Source organism: Rhincodon typus, chromosome 35, assembly GCF_021869965.1.
Source record: "Rhincodon typus isolate 14 chromosome 35, sRhiTyp1.1, whole genome shotgun sequence".
NCBI classification, from domain to species: domain Eukaryota; kingdom Metazoa; phylum Chordata; class Chondrichthyes; order Orectolobiformes; family Rhincodontidae; genus Rhincodon; species Rhincodon typus.
This window is the reverse complement of record NC_063366.1, coordinates 11,703,575-11,722,860: the sequence shown is the minus strand read 5'-3', so window position 1 is coordinate 11,722,860 and position 19,286 is coordinate 11,703,575. Positions and strand designations below refer to the sequence as shown.

The 19,286-nt window shown below is 44.2% G+C and overlaps 1 protein-coding gene and 1 long non-coding RNA gene across 2 annotated transcripts in view; one reads left to right on the top strand and one right to left on the bottom strand.

The window, feature by feature from the left end:
* Positions 1-15,481, top strand: part of LOC125486948 — a 40,622-nt gene extending 25,141 nt beyond the window's left edge. Inside the window, exons 2-3 of the long non-coding RNA XR_007265522.1 lie at positions 13,673-13,760; positions 15,306-15,481. This is a non-coding gene — a long non-coding RNA (uncharacterized LOC125486948). The remainder of the gene's footprint in view (positions 1-13,672; positions 13,761-15,305) is intronic.
* The window catches only part of LOC109922465 (cytochrome P450 2K1-like), a 20,663-nt gene continuing 5,571 nt past the window's right edge, over positions 4,195-19,286 (bottom strand). Inside the window, exons 4-9 of the mRNA XM_048616528.1 lie at positions 14,733-14,893; positions 13,602-13,775; positions 9,735-9,876; positions 7,083-7,270; positions 5,907-6,038; positions 4,195-4,683 (exon numbers count right to left, since the gene is read on the bottom strand). Of these exons, the coding sequence (XP_048472485.1) occupies positions 4,477-4,683; positions 5,907-6,038; positions 7,083-7,270; positions 9,735-9,876; positions 13,602-13,775; positions 14,733-14,893 (1,004 nt within the window). The 3' untranslated portion in view covers positions 4,195-4,476. The remainder of the gene's footprint in view (positions 4,684-5,906; positions 6,039-7,082; positions 7,271-9,734; positions 9,877-13,601; positions 13,776-14,732; positions 14,894-19,286) is intronic.

The window sequence follows — 19,286 nt, the reverse complement described above, 5'->3', positions numbered from 1 at the left end:
CAAAATTTGTGGTAGTGGGGGACTGCGTTCGCGCTCTCCCCTGACTTTAAACATAACGACAGATTTTCTCAGTTTTGGTTTGGCTCTGCTGGTGTTGCTCCCGCTGCGGTTGGCGGCTCATCCCGCAATCCGTCTGCGCATGACGTTGTCTTGAACTTGCAAGAGGAAGCCTGCCCAAGGACAGGAGTGAGGCGTCCGTGTTAACCACTGACCCTTCGTATGCTATTTATTCAGATTGAGCAGCTGCAACAGCTAGGAAATGATACTGCAGAGTGTTGAAGACACCTAATCTTTAAATTTGATAAGTAATTTGAGAGTGAGTGTGCAGAAAACATTCCTGCTTTTGGATAACTCCAGAGGAAACGTTTACAATTGTTTCATGGGAAAGAACATACACTTGTGGAGGATTTTTTTTTACAGAAGTGTGGAACTTGCTGCGCATTATTTTGACAAAGTTTCATACATTCACGACGGAGAAGGGAATAATGGATTATAAACCGTGCCTTTGTGGGGGAGGTGATGGGAATATTTGTACTATCTGCAGCTCAGGAGATGTTTTGGGGCGCAGGTTAGAGTCCCACAGTGGCAGCATTTGAATTGTTGGGAAAAATTCAGAAATTAGGCTTTAGAGGTCAGATTTTTGAGTATCATTGGTTTTTAAAAAAAGGGTTATGGGAATAGTGTGGGTAAACAGGAGCAGATTTGTGTGGCGTATTGATACCAAAGTAGACCATTTTGCTTGTTTTTGTGTTTTGCCTTCAAATGGCTCTTATTTGCAGTGCAGAGGCTACTCCAATAGAGGGAGGCATTGATCCATCTGTTTGGGTCCGTGGACCTGAATGTGACTGGAGCCTACCTTATTACAGCATAAAGGATGATATGCGCTCCAGCTGCCGACGCAGCTGCAATGACTGCGTCCCAACATAGCAACGGGGGTAGTCCATTCTGCCCCACCATTCATTTAAGTCTTTTCGTCATTTATATCAATGGTTTGGATGTGAGTTCAGGAAGTATGGTTAGTAAGTTTGTAGACGACACCAAAATTGGTGATACTCTGGACATACTCTCCCCTGGGTTACGATCTCTCAATAGATCATTCTGTATTTGTCCAGCAGACTTGAGGGTGTGAGAGAAATTCTGCCAAATTTGCCACCATATTTGAGCTTTTGTTCACTCACCCCACAGATACCCCTTCCAAATATCACTCCCCTTTTCCACATTGTTCGACACTGCAGTAATTGCAATGTGATTGTCCCCACCCTACATAATTCCTATGCTGACCTGCAATTCCCTCCACACGTACACACATTTTCTCCACACATTTTCTCTCTGCCAGTTACTTCTTCCCCACAAATCCTAACTTTGCATTCTCTTCACTCAAGTAGTTTTTCCTAGCTCCTGTTTCAAAATACCACTTAGATCCGAGATCTGGGAAAAAATACATTCCGAATACAGCGTGTGCTGGAAATCTACTGCAAACATCAGAGACTGGGTGGAGAAACTCAGCTGACCCAGCAGCAAGCGAACTGAGAAACAGCGTTAATGTTTCGAGTGCAGTATGACTTCTTCATAACTGAAAGGTTTAGGAAAACACCTTATTTTAATTTTCTTTAGATACTGGTGGAGGAGGAGGGGTTTTGTTCGGTGTAGAGGCAAGAGACAAAGCGATTGTTAGTGAAAAAGAGACAAAAAATGGTTTTAAGTTAAGGTTTGACAGGGAGAGAATGTGTCCTCTCCAGTGATGACAAGGCAAACAAAACAAAAGACAAGTATGTATGGGGGAGCAGGGAGGGAGTCACAAGAAAAACAAGGTATGGCAAATCAGGACAAGATTTGTACAAGACTTGCTGGGGGAGGTGATTGTGTAGTGGTATTATCGCTGGACTGTTAATCCAGAGACCCAGATAATGTTCTGGGGACCCAGGTTTGAGCTCTGCCATGGCCGATGATGGAATTTGAATTCAATTAAAATATCTGGAATTAAAAGTCTAATGATGACTGTGAATCCATTGTCGCTTGTTGGAAAAATCCATCCGCTTCACTAATGTCCTTTAGCGGAGGAAACTGCCATCCTCACCTCGTCTGGCCTACATGTGACTCTGGAACCACAGCAATGTGGTTGGCTCCGAACTGCCCTCTGGGCCAATTAGGCATGGGCAATAAATGCTGTCTAGCCAGCGATGCCCTCATTCTGTGAATGAATAAAGGAAGAAAAAAGTAAGGGGAACAAAATATGGGTCCGAGTTGACCGGTCCTTGGACAGGGAAGTGTCATTGTACAAGGCATCGGTGGGACTGAACCTGGAGTTATTGAGTGAACCTACTTTGAACTGTCTCCAAATGGGAACCTGGGAACTAGATACTAAGCAGTATTCAATATGCAGTCTCACCAATGTATAATACAGTTCCCTGTGCAAGGTTTGGTCCACTGCATACAATTTTGGCCCCTTTACTTGAGGGACAATGCTATTACATTGGAGGCTGTTCAAAGTAGCTTCAATGAATTAATTCCAGGGGTGGAAGGCTTTTCTTATGAGGAGAGATTGAGCACCAGGGGCCCATACTGGCTTGAACTTAGAAGGATGAGAGGAGATCGGATTGAGATGCACAAGATGCTAAAGGGGATTCACCAAGGAGACAGAGCCTGGATATATCCTCTTGGGGGGTCATCTTGCCTGAGAGGTCAGAAGCGCAACCATCTTCAGCTGCTTCTCTCCATCATAAGGTCAGAAGTGGGAATGTTCATCAATGATTGCACAATATTCAGCACCGTTCACAACTCCTCAGATACTGAAGCAGTCCACTTTTAACTATAACAAGATTTGGGCCAACAAGTAACATTTGCACCACATAACAGTCAATGACCAGCACCAGTAAGAGAACAATCTAACCACTGCCCTTTGACATTCAGTGGTGTCATCATCACTGAATCCCCCACTATCAACATCCTGGGATTACCACTGACCAGAAACCCAGATGTGACACATAAACAGTGACTACAAGAGCAGGTCAGAGATTGGAATACTCTGGCGAGTAACTCACCTCCTGACTGCCCAAAGCCTGTCCACCATCTACAAGGCACAAGCCAGGAATGTGATGGAATACTTGCCACTTGCCTGGATGGGTGCAGCCCCAACAACACTCAAGAAGCTCAACACCATCCAGGGCAAAGTAGCCCGCTTGATTGGCACCACATCCACAAACATCCACTCCCTCCACCACCGACGCTCAGTAGCAGCAGTGTGCAATATCTACAAGATGCACTGCAAAAATTCACCGAAGATCCTCAGACAGCATCTTCCAAACCCACAACCACTTCCATCTAGAAGGACAAGGGCAACAGAAACTTGGGGCCACCGTTTGCAATCTCCCCTCCAAGGCACTTGGAAATATATCGCCATTCCTTCACTGACGCTGGGTCAAAATCCTGGAATTCCGTCCTTAATGGCATTGTCAGGCAACTTACAGAATGTGGATCAAGAAGGCTCTAAGGGGCATCTTTTTCATGCAGAGGGTGGTGCATGTATGGAATGAGCTGCCAGAGGAAGTGGTGGAGGCTGATACAATTACAACATTTAAAAGGCATCTGGATGGGAATATGAATATGACGGGTATACCCTCTCAGCTCCAGATCATCTGCAAGCTGAACTCTTCAGACATTGCTTTTTCAAACAGTTGCTTTAAAAATGCAAAATTAAAAGATGCCCTACTTTCAAACTCCATCCAACATTCTGTGCCCTGTGCAAGTCAAACTTCGTTACTTTCGTTTCAAATCTGGACTTGGTCTCTATGAACTGCAACAGCAAATCAGCAATGAGGCTGCACCAGAGATTAATAAATAATTAGGATATCAGACAGCACGCCACCTACTTCTGCACTTTGAGTAACATTTCCCAATAATAAACAGCATTTTGCATAATTTGAGTTAGAGTACTTCTATTAGGTATTTGCCTTGCAGGTCCATATTGATCTGATAGTTTTCAGCTCCCTGAGGTTTCTGTGCAATTACATCAATCAGTCTGACTAAGCTGTGTGTAACCAGCCAAACCATCAATCAGAGAGAAATGCTAATCATTGTATGAATGGGGAACACGGCTTAGCCATTCAGTCATTGCAATGCATCAGTTCAAATAACTTAATGAACATAATGCTCCCAAAAGGAAAGGATTTTCTCAAAGTGAGTCAGTCACACAGGTCTGGAATGGGTTCTGAGTTAATTTGCAAAGAAAGTTCGAACTTTCCAAGGAATTTCTGCCTCCTTTTATAATTGGAGAAAATTCCCAATTAATTCCACGAAAACGTTACAGTTACAGAAGTGAAGATGGTGTGGTATAGATTTGTACAAAGCGTAAAAGATTGCATTGCAAATTGGATAGAGATAGGGAAATCCAGTAACAGTCCTGCCTCATGTTGGATTGCAGGCCCCACACTTGTGAACTCAGTGGTGAAAGATTTGCTGGGACTGTCGCTGGTCCCATCAGCGAGGCACAGCACACACCCGGTGAGGTTTCGGGTTGGTGACTAAGCCTATTCTCGGGCTGGTATCCAGGTCCGTCACACCTGGTGGAGCCTGGAAATGGAACTTCTGCAGCAGGGTGGTGAAGAACAGGAAAAGCTCCACTTTAGCCAAAGCCTCACCAGCGCACACCCTCCGACCTGAAAAAGAACAGGGCACCGTCAGTACCTCACCAACACACACGGTCCATTCACAGACCACCATCTTCCAAACGCCTATCTCTGAAACCATCCCAGTGGTCACCAACGGCAAGCAATTTCGTTCACAGCATTTGTGTCTCTCCATCCCCGTACAGACAGAACTCGATCAATTGGAAAACATTTGGCTCTTCAAGCTCTCTGCTCACTCAGTAACATCCTGGCTGATCTGCTCCCTACACTCCACCATGCCACACCTACCCCATAACTTAAACAGTAATTTAATTAGGATCCAAAACTCGGTCCTGAATCTACTCAATGACTGAACATCCACAGGTCGCTCAGGGTAGAGAATTCCAAAGACTCACACCACTCTGAGTCCTTAACCCTGTCCCAAACAGACACACCTTTACTGTGAGGCTATGACTAGTTCTAGAAACAATCTCCCAGCACGTCCTCTGTCCTGGGCCTGAAGAATTCTCAATATTTCGATGAGATTACTGCTCATTCTTCTTGTCATGAAGGAATATAGCACCGAGCCTTCTCCATCCCTCCTCATTCCAGCAATCAGCTTAGTGACTCTCTCTAAGGTAACTTTACCCTTCCTTGGGTAAACAGACAAAGACTGTGCATAGGTGTGGTCTCACCAAGCCCCAGTGTGATCGCAGGACCTGTGGTACATCCTTAGTTGAATTAATTGACATTAATGGTTATAGCATTCTTGTTTTGCATTCCTTTTCTTTATTCACTCATGGGACATGGGCATCGCTGGCTTGTTTCAGCATTTATTGTCCGTCCCTAGTTGCCTTTTGAAAAGGTGGTAGTGAGCTGCCTTCTTGAACTGCTGCAGTCCCTCCAAGCCACTCACCGTCCTGACTGTAAGACAATAAGAAGTAAGAACTGGAGCCGACCATTTGGCCCCTCAAGACGTTTCTGCCCTTCAACCGGATTATGACTCATCCCACATTCTTCACATTCTTCCTGCCCTTTCCATATCCTCATTCCTTCAGTGTCACTGGGTCAAAATCATGGATTTCTCTCCCTAAAAGCACCTATCTACAGCACATGGACTGCAGCAGTTCAAGAAGGCAGCTCACCACCACCTTCTGAAGGGGGGCACCTAGGGACGGGCAATAAATGCTGGGCCCAGCCGGCGATGCCCACATCCCATGAACGAAGTAAGAAATGGGGCAGCTCAACTCATCGTGAAATTTTAGAGGTTGCTGCCAGGTCAGATCTAAGATTTTTCTCAACAGTAAGTTGTGTGTCTGTCTTCACAAAATTCCCATCAGCATCCAGGAAGTGAGCTGGGTTAAACTCATTTGGGTTTTCCCGTTGAGTTTTATCGTACAGCACCGAGGTCAGTAAAGGAATAACGTAGGTTCCCTGAAAAACACGGAAAGCAATTCTGAATGTGTCACTGTGCCTGATTTCAATGGAGAGTGAGTCATGCAGGATGTGTAAACCCAGTGTTGTACCTGGTCCTGTTAGTTTCACTGGACACTTCAGGTTATAATTGGCCCGACCTCGTTGTCAAATGTAATGTCTCACTCCCTCAATCAAAAATACACAATTCCTGATTCATTAATATCCAAATTGTCATTTGGCCTGCAGTGTGGCACATTGTCCTGCAATGGAGGCTACATAGATTAGTGCACAGGAACCTGCTGTTTGCAACAGAAAGATTGATTGTACACAGATTGTGCCTCTTTAACTCAATAAAATAGGTGACTTCCAATCTTCAGTTCACTCCTCAGGGTAATCCTTGACCAATCATAGTCAACTGGCTTCATTTAAAACTTAAATGGAGCTTGACAGTTAAGCACCAGTCATCATTAACTGGTGCTTTCGCCTTGGCCTCTGCTAATCAGAGTCTACTGGCCAACCAATCAGCACTCTCCTCTCATTCGTTAAAAATAATGTTACACTTTACATTTGCATTGTCCTGATCAGTGCATCAATGCAAGGTGCTCATAACAGGACTGAAGACTCGAGAGCACAGCTCTAAAGCTTTTTGCACACAAATGTGAGGTGAGATTTGAAATCAAACCTCTTCCCACAGTTAGTGCCTGGGATTGGAATGACATGTGGTGCAGGCAGGTCCAAATGAGGCATTGAAGAGGGCATTAGATGATTATTTAAATAGAAACAATGGTTTGTGGGAGAAAGGCAGATGTTTGTCTCTGTCACAATGCTAAAGAGAGCTAGTGCAGATGCGATGTGATGAATGGCCTCATTTTTCACTATCAGGTTGTGTGATGAAAATATTTAATGATGTTATTTTTTAGAAATACTCAACACTGAAATTCCCCTTTCTTTTAATTTGCTTCTCTTCAAATTCAAATCCTATTTTTATTCAGAAAGTACCACATTGTTATTATTGCAACAGTGGCACAAACTGTGAAATGTAAGCCGTTTTTAATCTCATACCTTTGAAATGAAATATTCTCTGAAATGCGTATCCTTGGTTGTCGAATGAGGTAGGTTCATGGGCATGATGTTGGCAAACCTCTGGATCTCATGAATTACAGCGTCGGTGTAGGGCATGTGTCTCTGGTCTCCTGTTCTTGGGAATCGACCAGCTCCTATAACCCGATCAATTTCATCTTGAACTTTCCCTGAAATAGACAAAAAAGCTAAAGAGCATGGCATGGAGGAGCAGCATAGAGAAACTGAAGCGTAGAACTTTGTCTTGTTCAACGACACAGAATGGGCACTGTCTGTTCTGTTGCCAGTACGTTCCCCTCCCAATATTTAGCTTCAAGTCCAACAGACATAAAAATCAAACTGATCCAAACACACAACTGATCTGATACCAACCACCGTGTGCTAACCTCCAAGGTAAACGTTATGGTTCACTAATGAGGACAATTTGTCAATATATTTAAAATAATTCAGTGGCAACATGGTAAATATTAATATTTATGACCCTCGAGAAGAATTCAGTTGAAAGTGCTTATTTGTTGAGCCTAAATTTCCACATAATAAGTGCTGGACAGGAAACTTGACACGGACAGGATGATCCCAGGAGGAGCATTTTAGGGCCATTCCCCAAAATACCCCATACAGAGGTCAAAGATTTCAGGTTCATGACAGTTCCTGGCCTGTGAGTGGAGAAAATATTGCCCAAAGGCCCTGAATTGTTCTTTTATCGCCAATATTGCAAGCACTTCTGAACCAATGGCATCAAGATCAAAACTTTTAAAAAAGTCACTCTGAGCTGCCCCCTCCTCTCTGCAGAGACCTGTTTATCGGAATAACTGTTCACTTCAATCTACACAAATCCTTATTGCCGTCAGTCCAATTCAGAATCAGACACTGATCCAAGTGAATCAGACGGACAGCAGGTTGGTCAGTTCTGTTGGATTCCTGATGTATCTGAGGGAGTCTTTGTCTCTCTGACAGAGAGCAAGAGATTCCTTTGTCAGAACTCCAATCGTTCGAGGCTTATCAATGTTCTGTCTTCTCATTCATTGCTATTGGTTCCCCTTGACCACAACAATTTACAAGATTGGAGAGTTCACTGTGCAGCTATTGGGGTGTTTGCTGGGTTTAAGCTAAGGCAAATTGGGACAAGTTGAATAATTCTCAAAACAAGTCTGTGTAGATCCAGGTGTGGAGCTCAGTGCAGAACTAAAAGGCTCCACCCAATAGGATCAGTGTGTAGGTGCAGGAGTATGTCTGTAAAACAATATGCACCTCACAGCGATGACCAGCCTGCACTGTGCCACACTGTAAACAGGTTACGGCTCTCCTGTCCTTGTAGCATTTTCTCTGGTGCTTAAAAATTTTCTTGCATTCTCAATCCAGGGCAGAGATCAAATACAGATTTTAAAACGTAGATTTAGGAGAAGTGTCAATACTGATTTTGCCTCTTTATGAATGTCGCACTGGGCACCGTCCTGGAATCTGCAATGAAAGTTGTCTTCTCCAGACCCGGAGCTGTCAGCTTGGGCTCAAGCTCAGAAAGACGCCACTTTCTGGCTCGCTAATGATCAGCTCTTTCTGATATCAGCCAACGGAGGGGTTTCTGATTAAGGTGGCCAATATGGTGATGACCCTAGAGCTGTGTCAGCACAGGAACAGGCCCTTCGGCCCATCATGTCTGCGCTGACACATGACGTCTTTCTAAACGAAAAATTTTTTATCTCTGCGCAGTCCATATCCCTCTATTCCCTGCTATTCATATTTGTGAAGATGTTTTTTAAACATTCCTGTTGTATCTGCCTCCTCAACTTTCCCTGGCAGCGTATTCCAGGCACTTATTACCCACTGTGGAAAAATAACTTGTCTCTCACATCTCCTTTAAACTTACCCCCTTTTACCTTAAAACTATGACCCCGAGTAATTGTCATTTTGAACCAAAGAAAAAGACTCCAACTATCCATTCTATCCTTGCCACTGATAATTTTGTAAACTTCTGTCAAGTTGCCCCTCATCCTTCGACATTCAAGTGAAAACAAATGAGTTTATCCCCTTTCTCCTCATGGCTAATGCCCGCTGCACCAGGCAACGTCCTTATAAACCATCTCTGTACCTTCTCCAAAGCCTTCACATCCTTCTAGCAGTGTGAGGACCAGAACTGTACACAATATTCCAAATGTGGCCGAACTAAAGTTCTGTAAAGCTGCAACAGGACAGACCAATTATTCAAACTCCATCCCAGACCGATGAATAAATCATGGCAGAGGCATTCTTGACCACCCTATCCCCTTGTGTTTCCATTTTCGGGGAATTGTGGACCTCTACACCTCGATCCCTCTCTGTGTTGATGTTACTAAGAGTTCTGCCATTTCCTGTGCAGCTCCCTCCTGCATTAGATCTCCCAAAACGCATCACCTTGCATTTGTCCAGACTAAACTCCATCTGCCATCTCCAGCCTGCCTGTATTGTCTGGCAATCCCCCTCACTATCTGCAGCTCCCCCAATCTTTGTGTTACCTGCAAACTTATCAATCAGGCAACATCCAAATTCTCCTCCATATCACTTTCATCCATTACAAAGCAACAATATGTATTACAATCAGATACCAACTTAGACACAAGCACCAAACTAACAAAGACAACGTGAAGGATTCCTTACTCTGAATTTCTGGATAGTTTATCATGAGAACGAGTCCCCAGCAAATGGTAGTGGAGGTCGTTTCTGTGCCAGCTGCAAACAGGTCATTGATTGTAACCAGGATATCCTTTTCCTTAATCTCTATATCTTGACTTCCTAATTCCTTCAAGACAAAACAAAGCAGAATGTGTTGCCTTCTTCAGGAAAACATCCAGCTCCGTAAATTTCTGGATGGGGGACTGGGATAGTGACTCTTTGGCCTCTGGTGGTGAATGTCACGATGACATGACATACTTTGCAGGTGGAATATAATACAGAGAAATGGGAGGTTGCGCATTTTGGCAGCAAGGATAGAGGAGTCGAATGTTATTTAAATGGAGAAAGGGTGCAGAAAGCTACAGAACAGAGGGATTAGGGAGTCCTTGTCCATGAATCACAGAAATAGCGAGCACGCAAGCTCAGTTTGAAGGCAACAGAACAGAAGTTGCTGGAAAAGCTCAGCAGGTCCGGCAGCATCTGTGAAGGTAAAAACAGAGTTAACGTTTTGGGTCCAGTGACCCTTCCTCAGAACTGATGGTGGCTGGGAAAACGTCAGTTTATATGCAGAAGAAAGGAAGGAGGGGGTTGGGGTAGGGAGTAAATGATAGGATAGTGCCTAAAGAGAGGGAAGAGCAGTTGGACAAAGAATTGATAATGATCAGGCTGGGAGGGTGAACTATTGTTAATGGGGACTGTTAGCAACTAATAACAGGCAGCCCTCTGGACTCAATATTCAGTTCAATAATTTTAGGGCCTAAACTCTCCCATGTCCCAGCCCCCCCACCCCACACACCAGGCCTTGTTACCACATGATGAAGGGTCTAGGCCTGAAACGTCAGCCTTCCCGCTCCTATGATGCTGCTTGGCCTGCTGTGTTCATCTGGCTCTACACCTTGTTATCTCTTGTTACCACATAGCTTGCCATTACACACCCCTGTTATTAGTCACTAACAGTCTCCATTAACAACTATTCACCCTCCCAGCCTGATGGTTAGCAACTCCTTTGTCTGTCCAACTGTCTTTCTCTCTCTTTGGGCTCTATCCTATCGTTTACTCCCTACCCCACCCACCTCCCTATTTTCTGCATATAAACTGAAGTTTTCCCAGCCACCATTTGAGGAAGGGTCACCAGATCCGAAACGTTAACTCTGTTTTTTTCTTCACAGATGCTGCCGGACCTGCTGAGCTTATCCAGCAACTTCTGTTTTTGTTCCTGATTTACAGCATCCACAGTTCTTTCGTTTTTTTATTCAGTGTGAAGGCAAATGGAATGTCGGCCTTTGTTACAAAGGGAATGCAATATAAAAGTCGGGAGGTTTTGCTAAAACTGTACAAGGCACTAGTCCCACTTCAATTTATTCACAGGAGTGAGTGGGTATCGCAGCTGGGGCAGCATTTATTGCATGTCAACCACATTGCTGTGGGTCTGGAGTCACATGCAGGCCAGACCAGGTAAGGATGGCAGTTTCCTTCCCTGAAGGACATTAGTGAACCACATGGGTTTTTCTGACAATTGACAATGGACTTTTAAAAAAAAAACTGAATTCCATTTAATTCAAATTCCACCATCTGCCATGGCAGGATTTGAATCTGGGTCCCCAGACCGTTACCTGGATCTCTGGGTTACTGGTGTCAAATAATACCATTAGGGCATCATCTCCCCTCTTCTAAGGACAAATATATTGACATCCGATGTAATCTGGGGAGGGTTTCTGGGCTGATACCATGTGTGCAGGTATGAGGAGAGGTTGAGTAGATTAGGCCTGTACTCAATGGAACATAGAAGAATGAGAGGCAGCTTTATTGAAATATACAAGAAATTTAAGGGACTTGAAGGGTTGATGTAGAAAGGCTGTTATTCCTTATGGAAGAGTCAAGGAGCAGAGGGCATGATGTCAGACTAAGAGGTCACATTTTTAAGACAGGGATATGGAGGAAGGAAGGTCTTCTCTCGGAGAGTAGTGAATCTGTGGAAATACTTTAACACAGGGAGCTGTTGAGGCTGGGTCATGAAGTATATTCAAGGCTGAGACAGACAGATTTGTAATCAGTAAAGGAATGAAGGGTTAGAGGGAAAAGGCAGGAACAGTGAAGTTGAGAATCCTCAGATTAGCCATGATCTCACTGAATGGTGGAGCAGACTGAATGGGCTGAATGGCCTATTTCTGCTCCTGTGCCTTGTGGTCTTCTAAATTCAAGCTGGGCTTCACAAATGTGAGCGCTCCAAAATGTCAGTACAGTTCTGAGGGAGTGCTGCACTGTCGGAGAGGTTGCCTTTCACAGTGAAATACTGAACCGAGGCCCAATTTGCCTTCTCGGGTGGAGATGAGGGAACATGTGGCATGGTTTGAGGAAGTGCAGCTGAGGGATTTCCGGTGTCCTAGCCAATAGTTAGACTCTGACGGAGAAAGAGAGCCTGGTCACTATCGCGATTGTGTCCATGGGCACGGCCTGGGAGAGGGGGACACAGAGGCTCTGATCACTGGGGCCTATGTCCTTGGGTGGGGCCCAGGGACACTCTGGATAATCGGTGTCCAAACAGCTGATCTGCTGTGGAGAGCAGCCAGTCGGCCCTTTGTTTTGAAGAATTGAGTTGAGTAGGAAGTGCCAGATTGCACAATCTCTCCTTTCGATCTTTCCCCGTGTGGTGACTCTCGGTGGAGGCCGGGAGAGCTCCTGCTCGATCAATAGACAAACGACCCCCCCACCCCAAACCCAAACCCGGCTTCCAAATCTACCTCCTGGAAATGTGAAGAAATATCGCTCACTCACAGTCAGGAGTTGGGGACAGTAAACGGCAGAAATCTGAAGGTGGAACAAAAGGTTGAGAAGCCCTTTAAAGCAACTTAACAGCTTTTGTTGGACAGAGTAAGTAAGTCAGGAAGTTGATCCACACCTTTCTGTATATACACACATATATAAAAAACTAGTGAGGCCTCAGCTGGAGTATTGCATCCAGTTCTGGTGCCACACTTTAGGGAAAATATCGATGCGAGGGAATGGGCTGCTGGAAATCATGAATGGGTTTGACTGGATGAATCTGGAGAAAGTGATTGCAGCAGCAGGGAGAGTCAGGAACAAGTACAGTCAGAGGGGACAGCAAGGAACATTATGCTGCAATGAGATGCTGAGTGATCTGATACAGATACAAAGCAACGTTCACACGAGGGTCAGGTAAATACCTGAAGGGAAACAAGTGATAGGACAGTGAGGAAAGGATAGGGGAGTGGGACAGCTCTACCTGGGAACAGTCATTGATACGATGGGCCGAAGGACCTCCTCCTCTGTTGTATCACCCTAACATTCTCTGAAGTAAAGTACTCTCTCTTGTCTGAATTTACCATTAGGCTTCAGTCTACTCTGGCAGCGCAGCAGTGATGGAGGGGCTGGTCTTAATGATTGTGAGGTTTAAATTCATTCGTCTCAAAGAGATTGATATCTCAGACAAAATGAGAAGTGTACAGCTCCAAAACACTGAACAACATTTCCAGGACATTACTCAGGGAAAATAACGCGTAAAATCACTAAAGACATCTCACCAATTATATTCTGATTCGACTTTCCATTTTGTTTTTTACAAGATTGAAACTCACACACCATCAATGCTATATGCTGGGCACAAACAGCATCCACATGATGTAATGAGCAATACACTTCAAAACATGATCAGATATAGCGAGTGCTTGAAGCTACACATTAATTGTTCTATCCAGTACCTAGGGGTAGCACTGCACGATACAATAACAGATGTTTAACACAGAACCTTCCGAATCTCAAAACCAACATCCTGATGCAGAGTCTGAAACCTGTGGAGATTCCCCTTACTGCTGCAAAGGTGTGTCACTGTACCTGTTGGTGTCTCATAATTAAGGCCTCGCAGAATGTCTGGATGCTGATTTCGCTCAACGTCTCTTTGGCAGCTTTGAAGAATCCTTCAAAGATTTCGTGCATCTTCACTTGATTTTCAATAATCTTCTGGCGACCCGGAATCAGAAATCCCAGTGATGGGTAAGCGTTGTACAGCTGGATTGGAGCAGGAACATAAGAACACGTTCAGGCCTTCAGTGGGTCAGTGATTGCTTGTCCATCACCAATGTGGGTGACCTGTAACTTTCAGTGATGCTTCATGGGAGATAGGAGATTGTCATGGCAACACTGCATTTCCTCCTCTCCCCTCTGTGCCCCCAACCCCAGCCACAAACCGTCCAAATTTATTTATTTTTATTTTGAGTGCTTTGGTTATAGTCTAGAATGGGTGACCTATTCACTAGCATCTATTAATCACGGATTCCTAAAATCAGATCCAGGTCAGGCCAAGGAAGGACTACAAATTTCCTCCAAAGGAGTGGACAAGGTGGGCTTTTCTTTACAACTGCATTCATGTTTATGCTCTTAATTCCAGAGTTTTATTGTTAAAATCAAATTGAAATTCTGCCATTCACCACAGCGGGATTTGAACCCAGGTCCCCAGGCTGAAGACACTTGCAACATTTTTCCCTCAATGTGGGAAGCTGTGGTAATCATGTCCCTCGAAAGCTTGACCAACCACCACCCCACCCCATCCCACCCCCCCGCCACTTCCCTATCAAGAGTCAGGGAGAATGATTCCAGTTCGAGGAATCTTTCTGTGATTCTATAAAATGCCACACGTCCTTCATCACCCCACGTTAATTTCGTCAATTCTAAAGTAGGGTCATTGTGCCCAAAATTTTCTCTCTACAGATGCTACCAAACCTCCTGGGTCTTTCCAGCAATTTCCCAGTCAGTTCCTGATTGCCAGCAGTTCTTTGCTTTTTTTTAGGAAAACTTCTTCAATATTTATTTTATCACAGAAAATTTACACACTACAATTTAACTCATGTAAGCCCCTCTCGCATATCAGCATTTATGACTGAGACACAATGTTGAGAACACTCTCGAACCTGTAACATGTCAGGTGTGGAAATCAGCCAGAGTACAATACCATAAAAAGATAATTACATGTAATGGAGCTGTTCCAATCAGTCTCGTGTTCTCATTCATCATGTTTGTCAGATGGACGAACACTTCATTGTTATAATCAAAACGGTCTCCAAACATGATAGAACAGATAATATTGCTCACGGCTAAATACATAATCTGTGCCGTTTCAAAAGGCTGACCTGTGAATAAACACAGAATTCAATTACAAAACAGGCTGTAAATAGCAGGAATATTAAAATCATTGCCGTCTTTGACAAAGCACAAGTTATTAATATCAAACAAAAAGCTGTGGAGGCTGGAAATCTGAAACGAAAATAGAAATTGCTGGAGAAACTCAGCAGGTGTGGCAGCATCCGTGGAGAGAATGCAGAGTTTGCGTTTTAACAAAGCACAGTGCAGCACAGCAACAGGCTCTTCAGACATCAAGCCTGTGCTGACGCATGAAGCCTTACTGAACTAAAAATCTTCTTCCTCCGCATGCTCCATGTCTCTCGATTCCCTGCCTTGTCATGAATCTGTCAAAATCTCTCTTAAATGTTGCTGCTCTGAAGAAGGGGACTTGAAAAGTTAACTCTGCTTTCTCTCCCACAGATCGACCAACCTGCTGAGTTTCATCAGGATTGGGAAAAATGAATTAATCAGGAAGCAAGATGTTGCCATTGTACTTTTTAATGAGTCATAGATTCATAGAGATGTGCAGCACGGAAACAGACTCTTCGGTCCAACTTGTCCATGCCGACCAGATATCTGAAACTAATCTAATCCCATTTGCCAGTATTTGGCCCATATCTCTCTGAACCCTCCCTATTCATACACCCATCCAAATGCCTTTTAAATGTTGTAACTGTGCCAGCCTCCACCACATCCTCTGGCAGCTCATTCCATACTCGCGTGAGAAGGCTGCCCCTTAGGTCCCTTTTAAATCTTTCCCCTCTCACCTTAAACCTATGCCCTCTAGTTTTGGACTCCGCTACCCTACAGGAAAGACTTTGGCTATTCATCCTCTCTATGCCCCTCACGATTTTATAAACTTTTATAAGGTCACCCCTCAGCCTCCGATGCTCCAGGGAAAATAGCCCCAGCCTACTCAACCTCTCCCTATAGCTCAAACCCTCCAACTCTGGCAATATCCATGTAAATCTTTTCTGAACACTTTCAGGTTTCACAACATCCTTCCTATAGCAGAGAGACCAGAATTAAACACAATCCAAAAGTGGCCTAACCAATGTCCTGTACAGCCACAACATGACCTCCCAACTCCTACACTCAATGCACTGACCAATGACGACAAGTGTACAAAACACTTTGTTTACCATCCTGTCTACCTGTGACTCCAATTTCAAGGAACTATGAACTTGCACTCCAAGGTCTCTTTCTTTGGCAACACTCCCCAGGACCTTACCATTAAGATGTTGTGAAACCTGAAAGTGTTCAGAAAAGATTTACAAGGATGTTGCCAGAGTTGGAGGATTTGAGCGTTTTAAGACATCCAGCACCTCCTCCTCTTTTTCAAGATGTTGCTATTTATTTCCCCATGTTCTATATCTTCCATATCCTTCTCCACAGTAAACACTGATGCAAAATAGTTGTTTAGTATCTCACTCATCTCCTGTGGTTCCACATGTAGGCAGCCTTGCTGATCTTTAAGGGGCCCTTTTCTCTCCCTAGTAAGCCTTTTGTCTTTAAAGTATCTGTAGAATCTCTTTGGATTCTTCTTCACCCTATTGCCAAAGCTATCTCATGTCCCCTTTTTGCCCTCCTGATTTCCCTATTAAGTATACTCCTACTGCCTTTATAGTCTTCCACGGATGCACTTGATCTTTGCTCTCTGTACCTGACATATGCTTCCTTCTTTCTCTTGATCAAAGCCTCAATTTTTCTAGAGACCAGCATTCCCTACACCTACCAGCCTTGCCCTTCATCCTAATAGGAACATACTGTCTCTGGACTGCTGTTATCTCATTTTTGAAGGCTTCCCACTTGCCAGCCATCCCTTTATCTGTGAATGTCTGCCCTGATCAATATTTGAAAGGTCTCACCTAATACCATTGAAATTGGTCCTCCTCCAATTTAGAACTTTAACTTTTAGATCCAGTCTATCCATTTCCATCACTATTTTGAAATTAATAAAGTTATGATCACTGGCCCCAAAGTGCTCCCCCACAGACAACTCAGTCCCCTTCCCTGCTGTATTTCCCAAGAGAAGAGCAAGTTTTGCTCCTTTTCTCGTAGGTACATCCACATACTGAAACAGCAAATTTTTTGTACACACTTAACAAATTCGTCTCCATGCAAGACCTTAACACAATGGCAGTCCCAGTCTACGAAAAGTTAAAATCGCCTACCATAACCACCCTATTATTCTTACAGATAACTGAGATCTCCTTACAAATTTGCTTCCTAATTTCCCGCTGACTATTGGGGAGGTTTATAGTGCAATCCTAAGAAGGTGATTGTCCCTTTCTTACTTCTCAGTTCCACCCAAATAACTTCTCTGGATGTATTCCCAGGGATATCTTTCCTAAGTATATCTGTAATATCATCCCTAATCAAAAACGCCACTACTCCTCCTCTCTTGCCTCTCCCCCCTTATCTCTTGCGTCCCTTTCTATCTTTCCTATAGCATTTATACCCTGGAACATTAAGCTGCCAGTCCTGTCCATCCCTGAGCCAAGTTTCTGTGATTGCTATGCTATCCCAGTCCCATGTTCCCAACCATGACTTGAGTTCATCTACCTTACCTGTTATGCCTCTTGAATTGAAATAAATGCATTTTAATTTACCAGTCCTACCTCATTCTCTGCTTTGTTCCTGCCTGCCCTGACTGTTTGACTTACTCCTTTTCCCAACTGCGTCAGTCTTTGACTGATCTCTTTTCTCACTGTCTCCCTGGGTCCCACCACCCTGGCATCCCCCACCTCCCTTACTAGTTTAAATCCCTCTGAGCAGGTCTAGCGAATGTCCCCGCCAGTATATTAGACCCCTTCTAATTCAGGTGCAATCCATCCTTCTTATGTAGGTCCCTTCTATCCAAGAAAAAAATGTGGGCATTGCTGGCAAGGCAGCATTTATTGCCCAGAGGGCAGTTCAGAGTCAACCACATTGCTGTAGGTCTGGAGTCACATGTAGGCCAGACCAGGTAAGGATGGCAGTTTCCTTTTCTAAAGGACGTTAGTGAACCAGATGGATTTTTCCAACAACTGACAATGGATTCATGGTCATCATTAGATTCTTAATTCCAGATATCTATTGAATTCAAATTCCACCATCTGCCTTGGCAGGATTTGAACCCAGGTCCCCAGAACATTACCAGGGTCTCTGGATTAACAGTCCAGCAATAATACCACTAGGCCGTCACCTCCACGGATCATTGCAATGATCCAAAAATGTGAATCCTTCTCCCCTGCACCAGCTCCTCAGCTGCACACTCATCTGCTCTATCCTCCTATTCCTACCCTCATTAGCTCATGGCACCGGGAGTAATCCCAATATTACTACTCTCGAGGCCTTATTGTTTAGTTTCCTGCCTAATTTGCTATGTTCTTATCTCAGAACCACATCCTTTTCTTATCCTATGTCATTAGTTCCAATGTGTACGTGGACCTCCTGCTGGTCCCTCTCCCATTTGAGAACATTCTGCACCCTCTCTGAGACATCCTTGATCCTTGTACCAGGGAGGCACCACACCCTTGTGATGTCTTGCTGTCGCTGACTTTGCCTCTGAGTAGAGAGTCCCTCATCACAATTGATCGCTTGGAACCTGACGGACACCCTCTTTACATTAGAGCCAGTCTCAGTACCAGAAACTCGGTGCTACATTACCCCGAGAGTCCATCACCCCCGATATTTTCCAAAGCAGCATATTTCTTTGAGATGGGAATAGCCACAGGAGAATCCTGCACTACCTGCCCACCCCTCCTACCTTCCTCGATGTAACCCATCTACCTGACTATATCTGCAGTTTTTCTCATTTCCTGAAACTGCCATCCATCACACGCCCCTAGCTCCCTCATTGGCTCTAACTGCAGCGACAACCGATCCATGCGATCCAATAGGATTTGCAACCAAACACAGTTCCTGCAGACATAATCATCAGTAAAATGGAAACTCTCCCCAATCTCCTACATCCAACCGGAAGAGCACGTCACTCGACGAAAGGCCACCTTGCAGCTTTACATTCTACAGACTCAGAAAATAGCACAGTCTTACAGTTCTAAAAACACTGCTCCAGGATATCTTAGTACCCATGTTTTATATTTTTAAAGTTTAATCAAGAGACAGGTCTCAATAAAAACATACAATAAAAGAAAACACTCCACACACTATTGTAGACTTGCAAAAACAAAAAAAAACAGGATGTTTAAACTCTAAAGCTTGCAACTTAGCTGCTCCCCGTCTGTGAGGATGAACAAAGATTCATCCAAGGTCAGCTGTGAATTTCACCATTTGTTTACTTTTATTTACAATAAACTCTGATGTCCAGATATACTTGTTACCAGACAGCACAGGCAGACAAACATGCACTGTCACCGCTGGGTCACAGGGCCGTGCACCGTCACCGCTGGGTCACAG